The sequence below is a fragment of the Bubalus kerabau genome, chromosome 18 (genome assembly GCF_029407905.1).
Source record: "Bubalus kerabau isolate K-KA32 ecotype Philippines breed swamp buffalo chromosome 18, PCC_UOA_SB_1v2, whole genome shotgun sequence".
Lineage (NCBI taxonomy): Eukaryota > Metazoa > Chordata > Mammalia > Artiodactyla > Bovidae > Bubalus > Bubalus kerabau.
Genome location: NC_073641.1, coordinates 64,070,089 through 64,087,437, shown reverse-complemented (window position 1 = coordinate 64,087,437; position 17,349 = coordinate 64,070,089). Strand labels below are relative to the sequence as shown.

At 40.7% G+C, this 17,349-nt stretch overlaps 1 protein-coding gene across 1 annotated transcript in view; it reads right to left on the bottom strand.

Moving 5' to 3' along the window:
* The window catches only part of CTNND2 (catenin delta 2), a 1,122,555-nt gene that overhangs the window by 187,519 nt on the left and 917,687 nt on the right, over positions 1–17,349 (bottom strand). Inside the window, exon 12 of the mRNA XM_055555147.1 lies at positions 10,569–10,752. Coding sequence (XP_055411122.1) covers positions 10,569–10,752 — 184 coding nt within the window. The remainder of the gene's footprint in view (positions 1–10,568; positions 10,753–17,349) is intronic.

The following is a 17,349-nucleotide window of genomic DNA, read 5'->3' as shown; positions in this document are numbered from 1 at the left end:
GATGGTTTTTTGGGGGGGATTCCAACTTGGGGTGAGCTAGCAAATACCCTGGTCATGCTTTACTTTTTTTTTTTTAACCATTTCATCATGGACATCTAGGCCAAACCACTCCTTTACAGCCATGGAATTTGACGCCAAGATAATGTAGCCTGGTTTCCCTCAGGACAATGGACAAGATTTATCAAAGCTAAAGCTCAAATCAGATCTCCTAATTCCAAATCAAAGGTCATTTCATGTACATTCAATGATTAGGATTTAAGATGAATAGATTTTCTAAGATTCTTCTTTGTTAAGTTACTGATTTCATCAAAGTATAAGAATGAAACATAGTTCAGTAGGTAAACCCCAATTCAAGAACAAATTCACTAATTGGCTTTTAGGATTCTTATGTTGCTATATAATTTCTTGAAGTTACATTAATGACAATGGAAAAAGGAAAAGTGTCCGCCTGTAGCATATTTTTATGATAACTTCCACTTGAAAATAGAGACAAAGGCTAACATTAGCTTATTTTTTTTCCCTGGCTAAGAAATAAGCTTGATTTTGGTTTTATTATACAATAAATTACAATATGCTTCACACTGGTCAACATGACCTTGCTAGAAGAATGTTTTATTAAAACTTATTTCCCAAAGTGAGAACAAACAATGAAAGCCAACTATTAGAGTTTTACTATCCGCTGAATTATGTCCCTCCCAAGCTCAGATGTTAGATCTTAACTCCCAGCTCCTCAGAACGTTACTGCATTTAGAAATGGTCTTTGAAGCAGTAATTAAGATAATATGAGGCTTTTGGCTGGGGCCCGAATCCAATATGACTGGTGTCCTTAGAGGAAGAGGAGATCAGGATGTAGCCCCACAGAGGGAAGAGCAAATACGGACATGGCTAGAAGGTGACCACCTACAAGTTGAGGACCGAGGCCTCCGAGAACCAGCCCTAACCCTCAGAACTGGGAGACAATAAATTCCTGTTCTTTAAACCACCCTGTCTGTGGTGCTCTGTTATGACAGCCTGAGCAAGGTAATAAGGAGATAAGCCACTACCTCCTTCTGATCAGGCGGGAGGCAGTAAGCTTGAAGTGTCGGGGTGAACCATGTGACGCTGAAGCCTCCATCACCAATGGAGCTGCAGAGATGGGCTCCTAAGACCCCCTAGACCCTCTGCCCCCTGTGGATCCTGTTCCCATTGTTCAAAGAGGACCTTCATTGCTGAATCAGGACTCAAGAAAACCACTCATTCTATAGCTGAAATAGACACACCGATCAGGAGTGGAGGACTGCTCAGGTGCTGGAGGAGCAGGTGCGGTTGGACGGAGGGTGGGCGGGGTGAGTTGTGCCACTTCTGCTCTCAGCATCCACTTGGACTACACCTTTCCCTTTTCAGTACCTGAGCGAGAGTACTCCATTCAGCGGCAGCTCAAGACTGGGATAAATTCAGGGCACATGCTACGAGATTTAAACATACTTCTAAAAGCAGATTCTTTTTATTAGATGCCTGATACTGGCAAGCGGCTGAACGTAAGGTAAAATTAATAACTCCTCTTCTTTCCTGCATCTAATTCAAGAGTAAACCAGATAAAATAAATTTCCTAGGCGTTTTCTAGCCAGAGTGTGATTATCACTGGTATTACTTTGTGATGGGGTTTTCTCAAGGTCACTCCAGAATTAGCGGCACCACGGGACCAAGCGTTCATCCATTATATGGGTTAAAATGACTAATTGAGGGTCTGAGTTTAATTATACTCATAAGCAAAGGCACAGTGCAGCTCCTTTGACGGCCTTAATAACATTCCCCTGTATACAAAGATAAATGGGAAAAATTAGGGTTGTATATTGTTGTCCTTCAGGACAAGATGCTGAAGTGGGAATAGAATAATAAAAGTAAAGAAATGGCTCGGCGGCACTAGGAAATGAGCTGTGGACGTTAGCAACGCCAGCCTTATGCAAATAAGCTGGAGATAAAGCCCTACGTGCTTGCAACTAAATGTAACACAGCCAGACGGTAAGGCCCATCTGAGTTGTCGTTTTGAGCAGGCAGACTTTTAAAAAGTAAAAAAAGGATACTCAGGAAGGCTTTACCTGCAGTTCATGATGAAATGATGATCAAGGACATGAAGGGATCATTAGGATGTTGATTTGTGATATTTTAAATGGAAAAATGCAGTCATGCTTTGCACTAAATCCTGAAAGCATTCATTCTGTACTCAGCCATGGGAATGGAGTGCCTTAAATGAGACTTAAGTCATGTCACGTGCTCTGCGTGAGACTTGAGAATGACTGTGGACTGTCACATGTACATGCCCTTTGCAACCCCATGGACTGTAGCCCACCAGGTTCCTCCATCCATGGGGTTTTCCAGGCAAGAATACTGGAGTGGGTTGTCATTTCCTTCTCCAGATCTTCCTGACCCAGGGATGGAACCCCGGTCTCCCGCATTGTAGGCAGATGCTTTACTTGGTGGTCTGAGCCACCAGGGAAGTCCCCCCAAAAAACTTAAAAAAAAACAAAACAAAACTGTCACAAACTGGAGGTCTAAAAACTACAGAACGTTATTCTTCCATAGTTCTGGAGGTTAGAAGTCCAAGATCAAGGTGTCAGCAGGGCTGTGATCTCTCTGAAGGCTCTGGGGAAGAATCCCTTGCCTCCTTCTAGCTGCGGGTGGTTGCTGGCAGGCCCTGTCATTCCTGGGCTTACAGCTACATCACTCCGTTCTCTGCCTCTGTCTTCACATGGCTGTCCTCCCCCAGTGCTCGTCTCTGTATGTAAGTCCTCTTCTCGTAAAGGTACCACTCACTAGAACCCTAATTCAGCGTGACCTCATTTTTTTTTTTAATATCATTGAAGTGTAGTTGATTAACACTGTTGAGCTTATTTCCACTGTACAGCAGAGTGAGTCAGTTACATGTATATATTCTTTTTCATTGTGGTTTATCACAGGATACTGAATACAGCTCCCCGTGCTCTACAGTATGACCCTGTTGTTTATCCATCCTATATATAAGAGTTTGCATCTGCTAATTGGAAACTCCCAATCTGCCCCCTCCCCACACCCCTCACCCCTCGGCAACCACAAGTCTGTTCTCTCTGTCTGTGAGCTTGCTTCTCTTTCATACATAAGTTCATTTGTGTCATATTTTAGATCCCACATATGAGTGATATTCAGATGGTAAAGAATCCACCTGCAATGCAGGAGACCTGGATTCAATCCCCGGCTTGTGAAGATCCCTGGAGGAGGGCATGGCAACCCACTCCAGTATTCTTGCCTGGAGAATCCCATGGACAGAGGAGCCTGGTGGGCTACAGTCCATGGAGTCACAAAGAGTTGGTCACAACTGAGTGGCTAAGCACAGCACATATGGCATTTGCAGTGTGACCTTATCATTTAACTAATTATATCTGCAAAGACCCTATTTCCAAATGGGGTCACATTCTGAGGCTTCAGGTTGACACAGATTTGGGGGGACACTTATGCAACCTATCCTAAAGGACAGTTATCCAACCATTCCATGGTAAAGGAGATCAGTCCTGAATGTTCATGGGAAGGACTGATGTTGAAGCTGAAACTCCAATACTTTGGCCACCTGATGCAAAGAGCTGACTCATTTGAAAAGACCCTGATGTTGGGAAAGATTGAAGGTGGGAGAAGAAGGGGATGACAGAGGATGAGATGGTTGGATGGCATCACTGACTCAATGGACATGAGTTTGAGTAAACTCCAGGAGTTGGGGATGGACAGTGAGGCCTGGTGTGCTGCAGTCCATGGGGTCGAAGAGTCAGACATGCCTGAGTAACTGAACTGAACTTACAGCAATCTACAGCAGTGACCCCAAGCAAAATAAGCTTGCCCACAGGCGCAGCCGGATTGACCTTCAATAGCGAGCCTTCAGTGTGTAGTTGGTCAACACACATTCTGGCTGAAGGTGATGATTCTTCTTGCCAAATGTTATAGGAGGCTATTTCATCCCATGGTGTGCAGTGAAACAATCACAGGTACATAACTGAGTCAATGTCAAGGTCTATATCACCTAAGGCCACAGGAAAGTGGTTTCCCTGGAGGAATCCTTAAGCCTAAAGAGGAAAAAAAACCCAACACAATAACTTCATGAATAATTAAGTCCTAGGCTGTTCTAACATCTTTCCATATTTATTTTAAGCCATATTTGTAAATTTTTAATTAAAAATTAAAGCTTTAATTGAGCAGAATAGGAACAAAAGATAAAACTTAAAAAGGAGGAGAAACAAGGAGGAAGTCAAGTGTTGCTGTGTGTGACTGGTTGGTGGGAGGATGCAGGCTATGAATTGTAGCCCTCCAGGCTCCTCTGAGCAGAGATGACACCGACCCCTGCCCATCATCCCCAGCTCTGACACCCGAGGGCCCCACCTGCCACTCCCTCCTGGAACCCCATAATCTATCATTCCTAACAACTCTCTCCTTCAACAAAATTTAAGAGAACTTTTTTTTCCCCATCTCTATCCTCTTTTCTCAGTGATGGATAGATATTTCAGGAACAACTAGGTCAGCTTTTAAAAAATTTCATTTCTTACTCCCAAAATGAATTTTAAGTGGAAAAGGTCTAAGGGCATTAGCTTTTCATTTTATATTTTATATGTGCTTAAATTTTGGCTATGTCAACGTGATATGCCATCTTCCCATGAAGTTTCACCATGCGTTCTTAGAAAAGGCAAAGCCAAGGGGGTCTTCTCTGTAGAATGTTTCCAGTGAGTGCGTTCAAAGCTTGAGACTGGTGGGGCGGACACCGCCACTGATTTGGTACAACAGAGGAAAGGCTGGAGAAACTGGACAGAGTCTTTTAAGACATTTCACTTTGTATAAAGACTGGACAATGTGAGTGTTCTAGATCCTAGTTTACTAAGGCATAGGTCTTTTTAACTTAAATTTCACTCTGATAAGCTTTTGAATACTTAAGAGTGGTGCAATTTGCATTTATAATCTTTTTTTTTTTTTAAATAAAAAGATGTACTCTTTCAGAATAGCAATTGCTTACATTTTTCACCTGGACTTCCTGTCCTGAAATGACATAAATAAATTTGAATCCTGCTAGGAACAAAAGTTGAGAATAATGATATCTGATAATGATCTGATAAATTTACTTTACCTATCATACACTCCTACTGGAGTTATAAGCTACACTGAGCTAGGAAACACTATCCCAGGAAAAGAGTTTAATTTTTTTTTACATTTCATTTTCTTCATATATTCTTGTAGCTGTAGAAACAAGCCAAAAATATGAACTTACTTTAAGTCATCAGTAAACGATGGAGGAGTTTAAGAACTGGAAAAATAAAGTCTACTCTATTATCTAGGACATGTCTTAAAATGTAGTCTTAAAAAAAAAAAGATACTCATTGTACTAATTGTTTAAAATGTAAGACAGAGGTGGAGATAGGGGACTTAATTGGGGGTAGGTGACTAACTCTGTGTGGGTCTCCTGTCATCCATACTCTGGGTCTTAGCAGAGGAGAAAAGAAAGTAAGAAATAAGGGGGAATGAGGAGACAACTGACAATTAAAGGCAAAAGGGATATTGGCCAAGTAGATGCCACTCAGCAAATGTCAAGAAGCAAATTAAAAGAACCAGCACCTGGGAGAGTGCTGACCATTCTTTGGTCGGATGGTTGTCTGTGTTGCTCCAGCACAGATCTACAGTCTCATCTCACATAACACTGCATTTCCCATCTGTGTGGTGTAGTGGGCGGGCATGGTCTGGATCAGGAGTCAGGATGTGGATGAAAATACTGGCTTCCTGACTTACGACACGTGACCTATTGAACTTATAATATTTATGAGAATGAATGATGTATGTGAAGTAGAAGCTCCTGGACCTTGGAAGTCAGGAATTTTGTGAATAAAACTGCTCCTCTTAATTTTACATAAAAATCGGCACACTCTGTAGAACAAATGCAATTTATTGTCCTTTGTTACAAGACAAACAGGGTCCTAAGTCATATACTTAAGTTTTAGCCTGATTTCACGGGGTGTGACAGTGGAGGTTAGGACACATTGGAAAAGCTTGTAACATGCGCCTTAAGCCCTTTTATACAATTTAGGCAAATTTCAAGGGTAAAAAGATATGCAGATATTGGAAGGAAATGTATAAAGAATGCTAATGATGGTTACCTCTAGGGGATGAGGTTTATGGGTGATTGTTACTTATTACTTTATGCTTGCAAGTATTTCCAGTAGTCAGCAATAAACGTGCACTACTTGTAAAGTTCGAAAAGAAACAATAAATGTCTTTAAAAGTGAAAAAAAGATTACAGCTATAAATTAATGGACCAGATCAAGGTATGCAGATGTTACATAAACTCACTATATCATCTTCTTGGGCAAATTCACTGTATCATTTTTTTATATAAAATATATATTCAGTACATAAAAATGACTAAAAGAACAATTGCTGTAATTTTATTTTCTGCTTTAAGAAGCAGCAAAGCACCAAATTCTTTCTAAATATTGTGATAGAAAAAAAAATGTTTCTTGCAAAGGAATAAGCCCAGATGTGATTTATAAATTGAGATGATCTGCTTATTAATTTACATTTTAAGGACTATATTCAAATCATTTTTGCAGTTCCAGGAGGACTTTTGCTGAGTGCACTGCATTATCTTTAATTTAGCTCAGTTACATGTGTTTCATGTCCTCTTGTTTTGGGGGGATTTGATTTATTAAGCCTCAGTTACATACAAATAATGATTTGTGCCATAAAACTTCTCTAACATTTAATAAGATATTGAAGCTATAATTTAAATAAGAATAATATAAAATGATGAAAATATTTCCAAAATAAAAAGCAGACCTAAAACAGCTATGGAGATAGCTCTCATAGCTACAAACCAGTGATAGTTAAATTTAACTGAATGGAATGAAACATTGATATTTACTTCTGTCTACAGGAGGTACCTTAAAAATGAAGTCTGCAGGGCAGCCCATAAATTCACAGCTCCACCTTTCATGTCACTGCTCCCCTCCCTACCTGCTTTTACTCTGTCCTGTAAAATTGCTCCCAGACACAGCTGATCATTATGTTCTCTTGGTAAAAGCTTTGCCATAGCTTTCTGTCCCTTAGAGATTCAAGTCTACCCTTCTGAGCTCTGCTTTGACAGCCCTTTATCACCTAGAATGAAATAACTAAGCAAGCTGCATTTCTTAACGTCTGCTAGGTTTGCAGATTGCCCACAGATCCTGGACTTATGTCCCCCATGTCAGTGTCAGGTGTGTGTGCTGATCTTTCTGGCCTCAAGGAGATCCCAAAGCACTGACTGGTGAAGCCCTTTCTCTGCCTGACCCCAGTCTCATCTGGTTCTTGAAAGCTCTTGTGACCACATTGGCTGAATAAGCCACTCCTTCCCCAGTTTCTCCTTCTGTACTATCCTGTGCGCCAAGTCGCTTCAGTCATGTCCAACTCTTTGCGACCCCATGGACTGTAGCCCACCAGGCTCCCCTGTCCATGGGATTGTCTAGGCAAGAATACTGGAGCGGGTTTCCATTTCCTCCTCTAGGGGATCATCCTGACCCAGGGATCAAATCCACATATGTCTCCTGCACTGGCAGGGGGTTCTTTACCACTAGTGCCAGCTGGGAAGCCCTATATCTATACTATCCTAATCATAATACTAGGACTCACTGTATTGGTGTCCTTGGCTTTCAAGGGATTAGAAGGTTAAGAGGTTGCTATGTTTATTTTTGGTTCCCTGGTCCCTTCCTGGCACACAGCAGGCACTTAGAAGATGCCCATGGATGAAACTTCTGAAAGGCAGGAACAGCATACAAAGTCACATCTTTCATGTAAATAAAGATCTTGGTTTTGTTGAAAGAATTAAGAATGTCAATATAACCTCACATACTAAAATCTAGAAGCTTCCATCATGATATATTTAAAACACTTTTTATGTATTTTTCCAACACTGGTTCTAAGCAAATGGTAATAGAATTTTCCTGAAACCTTTCATCTTCTGAGTCTTTATTTGACAAATTCATTTTAGCCCTTTCCCAGAGCTGTTTTCTTCCCCTGTTAGTCCAATCTGCTCATTAATGTAGAATGATTCATAAACATATTTAAATAAGAGATTAAAAACTCGTATTTCTTTCTTTAAGAAGGGAAATGTAATGGAGCAGGACTCTATGGGGTCCTTCCCAGAACAGACCCTCGTCCATGTTGCCCACTGGCCTTTTGTCTGTAGAAAAACTTTAGTCAAAGAATAAATTTAATCAGAGAAGTAAGAAGATGCAGAAAGAAAGGAAAACAGTCATGCAAGACAAAGTAATACTTTAGCCGTTAAACAAAGTCAAGGACCTTTAGTTCCTCCTCAAGGACTATAGATAATATTCTGAGCCATGTTCTCTGAGCTGTTTTGCAGATACTGAAACTCCCACCAGTGGGAGAAGTTAACTGTATGCTGCCCACAAGCATGTAGACCCCAGACTGGTTGGAACCAGAAGGTTGATGATGCTGACTCCAGATCACCTCACCACCAACCAATCAGAGAATGTCTATGAGCTGATCACGCCCTGCTCCTTCAGCACTCTAAGACCCCTCACTACCCCTCTTCAGGGTGGGGCACAGTCTTCAGGGCATTAACCCCTTGTGGCCACCTCTGCCTGGCAAAGCAATAAAGCTATTTCTTTCTACTCCACCCAAAACTCTGTCTCTGCCTTTCTATTTGGCACCAGTGAACAGAGGCTGAGTTTTGGCAACAGAAGGAGCTTAATGAATTAAGAGGGAAGTGAAATAGTCACCATATTTTGATAGACCTTACTTTGCCACTTGCATGATAAACACTGAAAAGTGGGGAAAACCTTAAACCTGGTTTCATGTGGGCTAAGAACAGCCACTTAGGCTACAGGAAACTCTTTCTGAATCAGATGTCCTCCTTTTTGCTTCCTATGAGGTGGTCAGTCCTGGCTTGAAGCAGAAGCAGCACTGGTTAAGCCTCTGTGTCTGTGAACTTGGTCAGATGACCTACAAAGGGGAGCCATGAACCTTCACTAGTCTGGTTTCTTCATCTGACTTTTATCAAATGAAGCTGAATGTTCATGTATCAGTAGCCTTCATCCTTAAATCAAACATCATGAATATATAATTGCATTACTATATAATTTATAGAGAATATTAATTGGTGGAGCTAAACTGATCTTTATTAAGTATATGTCTGCAATTGGTTCTGAAGCACTTTGTTCCACGATCCTCATTGGGAACAATGACACTCTTTACAAGTCAAGGATGTTAAGAAAGGAAAACTACCTGTAATAGTTGCTTATAACCGAAATAGAAAAATGAGGTAGAAAGGGTCAGAAATGCCCACACTTTTAGCTTTGGATGAGCTATATTTCTTCTAGTAGGGCAGGAGGTTTCTTAAGGATCATAGAATTTAAGAGGTTATAAAATGGATGTCTCAAAAGTGGGGTTTAGAGAACTGTAAATTTGGCTTATGGTGGAGCCCACCCAGAGGAATCATGTCAAAAGATCATTATTTCATGACTTGAGGAAAAGCAAAATTGTTGGAGGGTTTCCTATTCCTGTCCATGAATGCAAACTGATATTTATGGAGGCCAGCTCTCTTTAGCTCCCTTTATGCATGTGCATTCACACAAACACACACACACTTCTCAAGACTGGAGGCTAAGAGTATTGTTATAAATATTCATGAGAACTTTATTATTAATGTCACTGAAGTGATTCTGTTTCTTCTCAGTTGAGACTGGTACTCACACCTAGAATCTGATCAACTGTGAGAGAAGTGGCAGCTTTGAGGCAGCCCAGCTAAAGCAACTCTGCACATTTTACTTTTGAAATACAGACTACTTGATTAGGTATCTTAAACCACATATATCCCACCATTAAGTTAAACTGGCAGAGATTCCTCACTTTTGTACAATGGACAATATCCTTGGGAACACCGTTTCTAGAGATTAGAATAAGCATACCTTAATTATTACATTCTTTTTTCTAAGAGCAAAAACTAAATGGAACATGTAAAACATCACAAGAGATTTCTGGGTGATGAGTTTTGAAAAAACACATTGGGAGATAATTACAACACATTTGCTACTTTTATTATTTAAAAAAGACATTTCACACCACAGGCCTTATTAAAGAGCTATTTTTAAGAATTACAAGCTCTAGCAGTCACATTGAAAATTTTTTAAAAATAAAAATAGATACCAGAGGCAGTTACTGTGATCCCTGTGTGTTTGTCATAGACTCCTCCAACCAGTTGGTCTGCCTGGTTATTCTACATGCCTGATATGTCACAACACTTGTTTTCAATCAAAGAAAACTGTATTTGGTTGTGTTGACAACACTTATTTATGTATTTTTTGCCTAAGATCTAAGAAAACATGTTAAGTCAAATTCTAGGGTAGGTACAGGGCAGAGGAAGATGAATATATCTCTTCACTACCGCATTAGAAATGACTTTTGCTAGCTTCTTGCACTCTATTGCCATAAGAATATTCCAGAACATTCTGCTCCTCAGCAAAACAGCAATAAAGTTACAGAAACAAAGAGCACCTGAAGACAGGAGGAAGTGACGATGACACAGGACTCACCTTAGGCATCCAGTGGCATTTCGCAGCACTTGTGAGGAATGCAGCTGTATCTTCCGATCGTCCTGAAGAGGTGAGTTTTCCCAGCCTGAGTGTGGGATAATCACGGCATTGGTCAACACTGCCAGGGTGTCCTGGATGATTGGCATTTTGAGTGCATCACAAGACGAGAGATTCCAAAGAACTCCTGCAAGATACACACAGAGTTTTGGACGGTCACCGTTTTCCTTAATCAAGTTAACAGCATAAGCAGGAGAGACTAAGACAGTGTAAGCACGTGTTCTAGAGCGTGCCCTTCACTTTAAACCATTTGTGTGAACCCATTACAAAAGTGCTATGAAAATCTAACACGTAGGCAGAGGAACTGTAACATGATTATATTCATTCCATCATGGAGAGTAATTTAAAAGGGTGAGAGCACCAATAGAATTGAGGATATCAGCCCTGCTTCCATTCACAATTAGTACAATGAATCCAAGTCCCCAAATTCTAACCAAGACCAAAAAGTTCCAAAAGTGAACTGAAATGGACTAGTAAGACATCTGAAATAGACAAGGAAGACATCTCTGTTTTATCCAAGAGTCTCAACATGCTGCTAAGTTGCTAAGTCACTTCAGTCGTGTCCAACTCTGCAACCCCATAGACGGCAGCCCACCAGGCTCCCCCGTCCCTGGGATTCTCCAGGCAAGAACACTGGAGTGGGTTGCCCTTTCCTTCTCCAATGCATGAAAGTGAAAAGTGAAAGTGAAGTCGCTCAGTCATGTCTGACCCTCAGCGACCCCATGGACTGCAGCCTTCCAGGCTCCTCCGTCCATGGGATTTTCCAGGCAAGAGTACTGGAGTGGGGTGCCATTGCCTTCTCCGTCTCAACATGCACCTGTGGTCTACTGGATTCACTTAGTTTCCTATAGAGCCAGCCATTATTGTGCAGGACCTTTCAAGGATCCAGTACAGGGTCTGGTGCTCACAGGCTCAACAGGAATTAAAATTTGCTGTTACTGCTTCTGTTAGCTTTTCTCTTAAAACAATGCTCATGGAGGACCTAGGGATTGTTCTTCCTTATGTAACAGCAAAGAGAGCAGTAGAAATGGAAGAGTGTGTCAACAATAGACAGAGAGCTTAAAATGGAATTAATTTCAGAAAAGGTCTAAGAATTACATACACATTATAATATCATTTGAAATGCTTTTAAAATAATTGCTATTTTTGTTGTTCAAAATTGCACACATAAAAGTAAAAAAAAAAAAAAAAGAATAATATTCTCTTTTCCTGTGAAAGACTGCATTTCCCCCAAGGCTAATGTAAATAGACATCATCACTGCAGATACTGAGAATAAAATATCATAGTTGTCTTTAGAAACACAACTTATAGTTTACAGTATTTAGTAACTTTTCAATTGATTTTAAAATGAGATTGTGCTTCATCTATCATGTTATTAATAAACAGAACTCACTTATTTCTTAAATGTTTTATTAGTTTCTTGCTTTGCTCACATTGAACTATCCAAAGGCATTAATAATACTAACCTGAAAATCAATGATATCTGATTAATAACTAAAATAATACTTTTAAATCAGTTCTACAAAAACGTGACTTTAGAAACAAACTTTTCCAACTGGTCTTTCAAAAGAACATTTTCTGGGAATTTTATTTAGGTAAATGCAAGAGAAACAAAATGTTTTTGGTGCTTTGAATGTACAAATGAATTGTTAGTACAGGGGGTTGGCTTGAGGGTGAATCCTGTCTGCCTGTTTTTGTAAATAAAGTTTTACGAACACAGCTCTGTCTGTTCATTTACATATTGTCTATGGCTGCTTGTGTCCTACAAGGGAAAAGCTGAGATTTGGGGACCAAGATAGTATGGCTCCCAAGCCTAAACAAATTACTATTTGGCCTTTCCTAGTCACCTCTGTGGTTAGTATGTGGACCATTTTCTATATACTTCTGTGTGCATGTTTGCATTGCCATTAGAATCCTATATAAAAATGCTTATTGGTGCATAGAAGCTGCTCAAAATATATTCTGACTTGAACAGATGTGAAATGCTACGAGCATTATCAATGTGCATTTATCTTGATTTAAATAATATATGAAGCTGATTTTTAATTCATTCCATTAGGAAACATTTTACTGAATTTTGGATGATCAAAATAATCAAGATGAATACTTTCATTTATTTATAGTCTCACGACAATATTCTTTTTTCTAGTACAATAAATACTTTTCAGTTTTAAAAAAGCACATTTAAATGAAATTACTATCTACCCCCAAGTTTGAGGATAACTTTAAAAAATATCACATTAAAGGGTTTGCATATTTTTTAAACTGAAGTATAGTTGATTTACAATGTTGCATTAGTTTTAGTTGTACTGCAAGGTGATTCATACACACACACATACATTTATATACATATATATATATACATCCTAGACAGCATATTAAAAAGCAGAGACATTACTTTGTCCACAAAGGTCCATCTAGTCAAGGCTATGGTTTTTCCAGTGGTCATGTATGGATGTGAGAGTTGGACTGTGAAGAAAGCTGAGCACCGAAGAATTAATGCTTTTGAACTGTGGAGCTGGAGAAAGCTCTTGAGAGTCCCTTGGACTGCAAGGAGATCCAACCAGTCCATCCTAAAGGAGATCAGTTCTGGGTGTTCATTGGAAGGACTGATGTTGAAGCTGAAACTCCAAAACTTTGGCCACCTGATGTGAAGAGCTGACTCATTTGAAAAGATCCTGATGCTGGGCAAGATTGAGGGCAGGAGGAGAAGGGGACGACAGGGGATGAGACGGTTGGATGGCATCACTGGCTCAATGGACATGGGTTTGGGTGGACTCCAGGAGTTGGTGATGGACAGGGAGGACTGGTGTGCTGCGCTTCATGGGGTTGCAAAGAGTCTGACACAACTGAGCAACTGAACTGAACTGATACACATTTTTTTTCAGATTATTTTCCATTATAGGCTATTCTGTTTTTCTAAGTATACAACACACATATACAGACGCTAAACACTGAATTTTTCCATTACTAAATCCTGATTTGAAAGTACCAATACATGAAAATTGAGGCTTGTAAATGTTTTAAAACATGGGTTCTATATTTTGCTATAGAATACGTCTCCTCTAAAGACTAAACAGTAAAAGACTTTTCCATTTTTATCATTCAATGAATTTAAAAGATTCTAAAGACATTCTATAATAATAAAGAAATTTTTACTGCTTCCTAACAAACAGAAAAGAGGTAGGAAAGGAAAGGAGGAAATCAAAGATGAGGTGTAGGCCTCACTATCTGATAAGAAGCGAAACGTGGGAAAGAAAGGGACATTTCAGGCGACTCTTCATCTGGCTGTTCCACCTCACCTTTTTTATTAATTCATTCATCACTGTAACCTAATTCTGAATCAGGCACGGACAGAAGTTTCCTGTTCACGTCCCTCCGCCTTTCCAGACGGGCCCCATATGTGTTTCACAGGCTGATCAACTTACCACAGTGCTTGACTCAAATCTCTAAATGTTCTCTCCTGGTTTCTATCCGCAGCCTACATGGGCTCCTTGGACTCTGAGAAACACAGGTATCTCTGGTCAGGGACATGTTTTACCACGTCTGCATGGATGAGGACTTGGTAAAGAGGATGCAATGCAGTAGAATTTCTTTTAGGGCAAACCAGTTAGCAGCAGAGGGCCCTCCAAACTTGGAGTTTGGGTTATATTATCTGGACAGAGACAAGCTTGAGTGTAGAAGCAGCAGTCTCTGGGGACACTGAGGTAAAGCAAGGTGCGACTGGCAGGAGTCGAGTGGGAACAGCTGGAGCTCTACACCTGTCTTGCCAGCCACCTACACACACACTAACTCACATGCACACACACATCTACACTCAGTACACACATACATTCACATATACTCACAGACACATACACTCATACCTACAGACATCCACACACTCATACAGCATACAGATTCAGTCACACGTACACAGATACACTGTACACATACATTCACATATACGCACACCTACACATATACACATACTCACACAATATACTTACATGCACACAATGCACATGTACATTCACATACACTTACAAATACACACACACACCCCTACATACATCCACACATATATTTACATATACTCACACACATACATACACACATGCTCACACCTACACACACATACATACACACACTCATGCAATATACCTGCACATACACACTTACACATATACATTTATACACACTCTTACTTACACATATACACACATTCACATGTATTCCCACACACACTCACACAATATATATACATACTCTCATATATACACATTCACATATACACATACACACAGAAACTCACACCTATACATATACACACATTCACAGGTATTCACATACATACACACTTACACAATATACTTATACATATACATACACACACACACACACACACACACACTAATGTATCCATTAGTCCCTGGTGAAGGGAGACAGATTAGTGGAGAAAAACACAGACATATCTAAGCATTTTCCATGAACAAATGGGAAATAGGTGTCTTGCTCAAATTCTCTTCACTCCTTCCCCTCTCTTTTCCAGGGTAGTTTCCTGATGCTCCCTTCACACAGAGGGGCCTGATCCTTCCCCCTTCAAGTGAGGTCTGGACGAAGTGCCCCTGTTTCTGACCCACAGATCATGGAGGAGATGACAGAGAGACCTCTGAGACGAGATCACAAAGGGCACTGTGGCTTTGGCTCAGCTCTGTCTCAGGTAGCTTATTTGAGGGGGCCCTACTGTCACCTGTGAGGACCATCAAGTACCATGAAGATGCGCACATGGAGAAGAATGGAGGCATCCAGCCAGCAGGGACCCCTCTAGGAAGTAGAACCTCGACTCCAGCCTACAGATGATGCAGCCTCATCTGTGTGGGACCCTGAGCCAGAGACATGCAGACCTGCCCCTCTTGGGTTCCTGCCACTCAGACATCATGTGGAACAAACAATTGTTGTTTCAATTGTTAAACTAGGGGTAAGTCATTATGCCAACAAAGGTCCGTCTAGTCAAAGCTATGGTTTTTCCAGTAGCCATGTATGGATGTGAGAGTTGGACTATAAAGAAAGCTGAGTGCAGAAGAATTGGTGCTTTTGAACAACAGTGTTGGAGAAGACTTTTGAGAGTCCCTTGGACTGCAAGGAGATCCAACCAGTCCATCCTAAAGGAAATCAGTCCTGAATATTAATTGGAAGGACTGATTTTGAAGCTGAAACTCCAATACTTTGGCCACCTGATGCGAAGAATGGACTCATTGGAAAAGACCCTGATGCTGGGAAAGATTGAAGGTGGGAGGAGAAGGGGACAACAGAGGATGAGATGGTTGTATAGCATCACTGACTCGATGGACGTGAGTTTGAGTAAACTCCGGGAGGTGGTGATGGACAGGGAGGCCTGGCCTGCTGCAGTCCATGGGATCACAAAGATTCGGACACGACTGAGCAACTGAGCTGCGCTGAAATGAAGTCATTATGCAGCACTGGTAACTCACGTCCCTTCCTTTCACTTCCCTCTCCTCCTCTGTCTACTGGACTCACTTTTCCCCTTCACAGCACTTTTTCCTTGTTACACTTCTCATTCTGACTTAGATTCACTTGTTTTCTCATTCCCTACAACTCCTCTGGCCTCTTCTAAAGTCTATTGTGAGAGGACAGAAGATATAGGAAGGGGCTCTAAACCTTATAACTAAATCTAAAATGCATTTTAATTTGGGTGACAAATAATATTTAACTTTTAAGAATGTATCTGGGACTTACGCAATGGCCAAACACTGTCTTTAATTTGGAATAATGTTGTATTAGTCTCCCACTGCTGCTGTAACAAGTGACTGCAAATGCAGCGCTTATAATAAGGCACATGTATTATCTTACAGTTCTGGATGCCTCAAGTCTAAAATGGACCAGTGGAACACAGCATACAGGGCTCCCTAGGTAGGCTCTAGGGAAGAATTTCCTTGCCTTTTTATGCTTCTAAAGGCTGCCCGGGTTCCATGGTCAAAGCCCGCATCACTTCCACCTCAGCATCCATGATCACCTCCTCTTCTCTGATTGAACCTCCTCCCTCACTGTTGTAAGGACACCTGTGATCACATTAAGCCTGCCTGGATTATCACCCCCTACCCACTTTAAGATCCTTCACGTAATCCCACCTGCACAGTCCCTTTTACTGTGTAAGATAGTATTCACAGGCTCTGGGAATTAGGACCATGGACATCTTCAGGGGTTACTGTCCAGTCTACCACACACCCCTTAAAATATTCTGTTGTGCTTAAAATAAAATTAAATTTCTGACTGTAGTTCCATGATCAGGCCTTTGCCTCATTCTCTAAATTCATTTTGAATCAGAACCTTTGGTTTATTCATTTACTTAGTCCACACAGACCTACTGTGCACCAGGCTCTGTTTGATACAGAGGGGACATTAGTGAACGAAACAAAAAGTCCCTGCCTGCCCAGCTCTCGCATAAATGCAACTCAGTATGCTTGTCTTAGTCTCATTTCTTCTCCTTAAACAACAAGCTTGTTTATAACTCACATTTCTTGGATTTATTGTTCTTTCAATCTGGAACATTGTTCTCCAGACCTTTCCAAGGCTGATCCTTCCTTCTATTCACATGTTACTTAAATGCACTAAACACAGAGAAGTTTTTTTGGCTCAGTCTAAACTACTTTCCCCAGAGAAGGCAATGGCACCCCACTCCAGTACTCTTGCCTGGAAAACCCCATGGATGGAGGAGCCTGG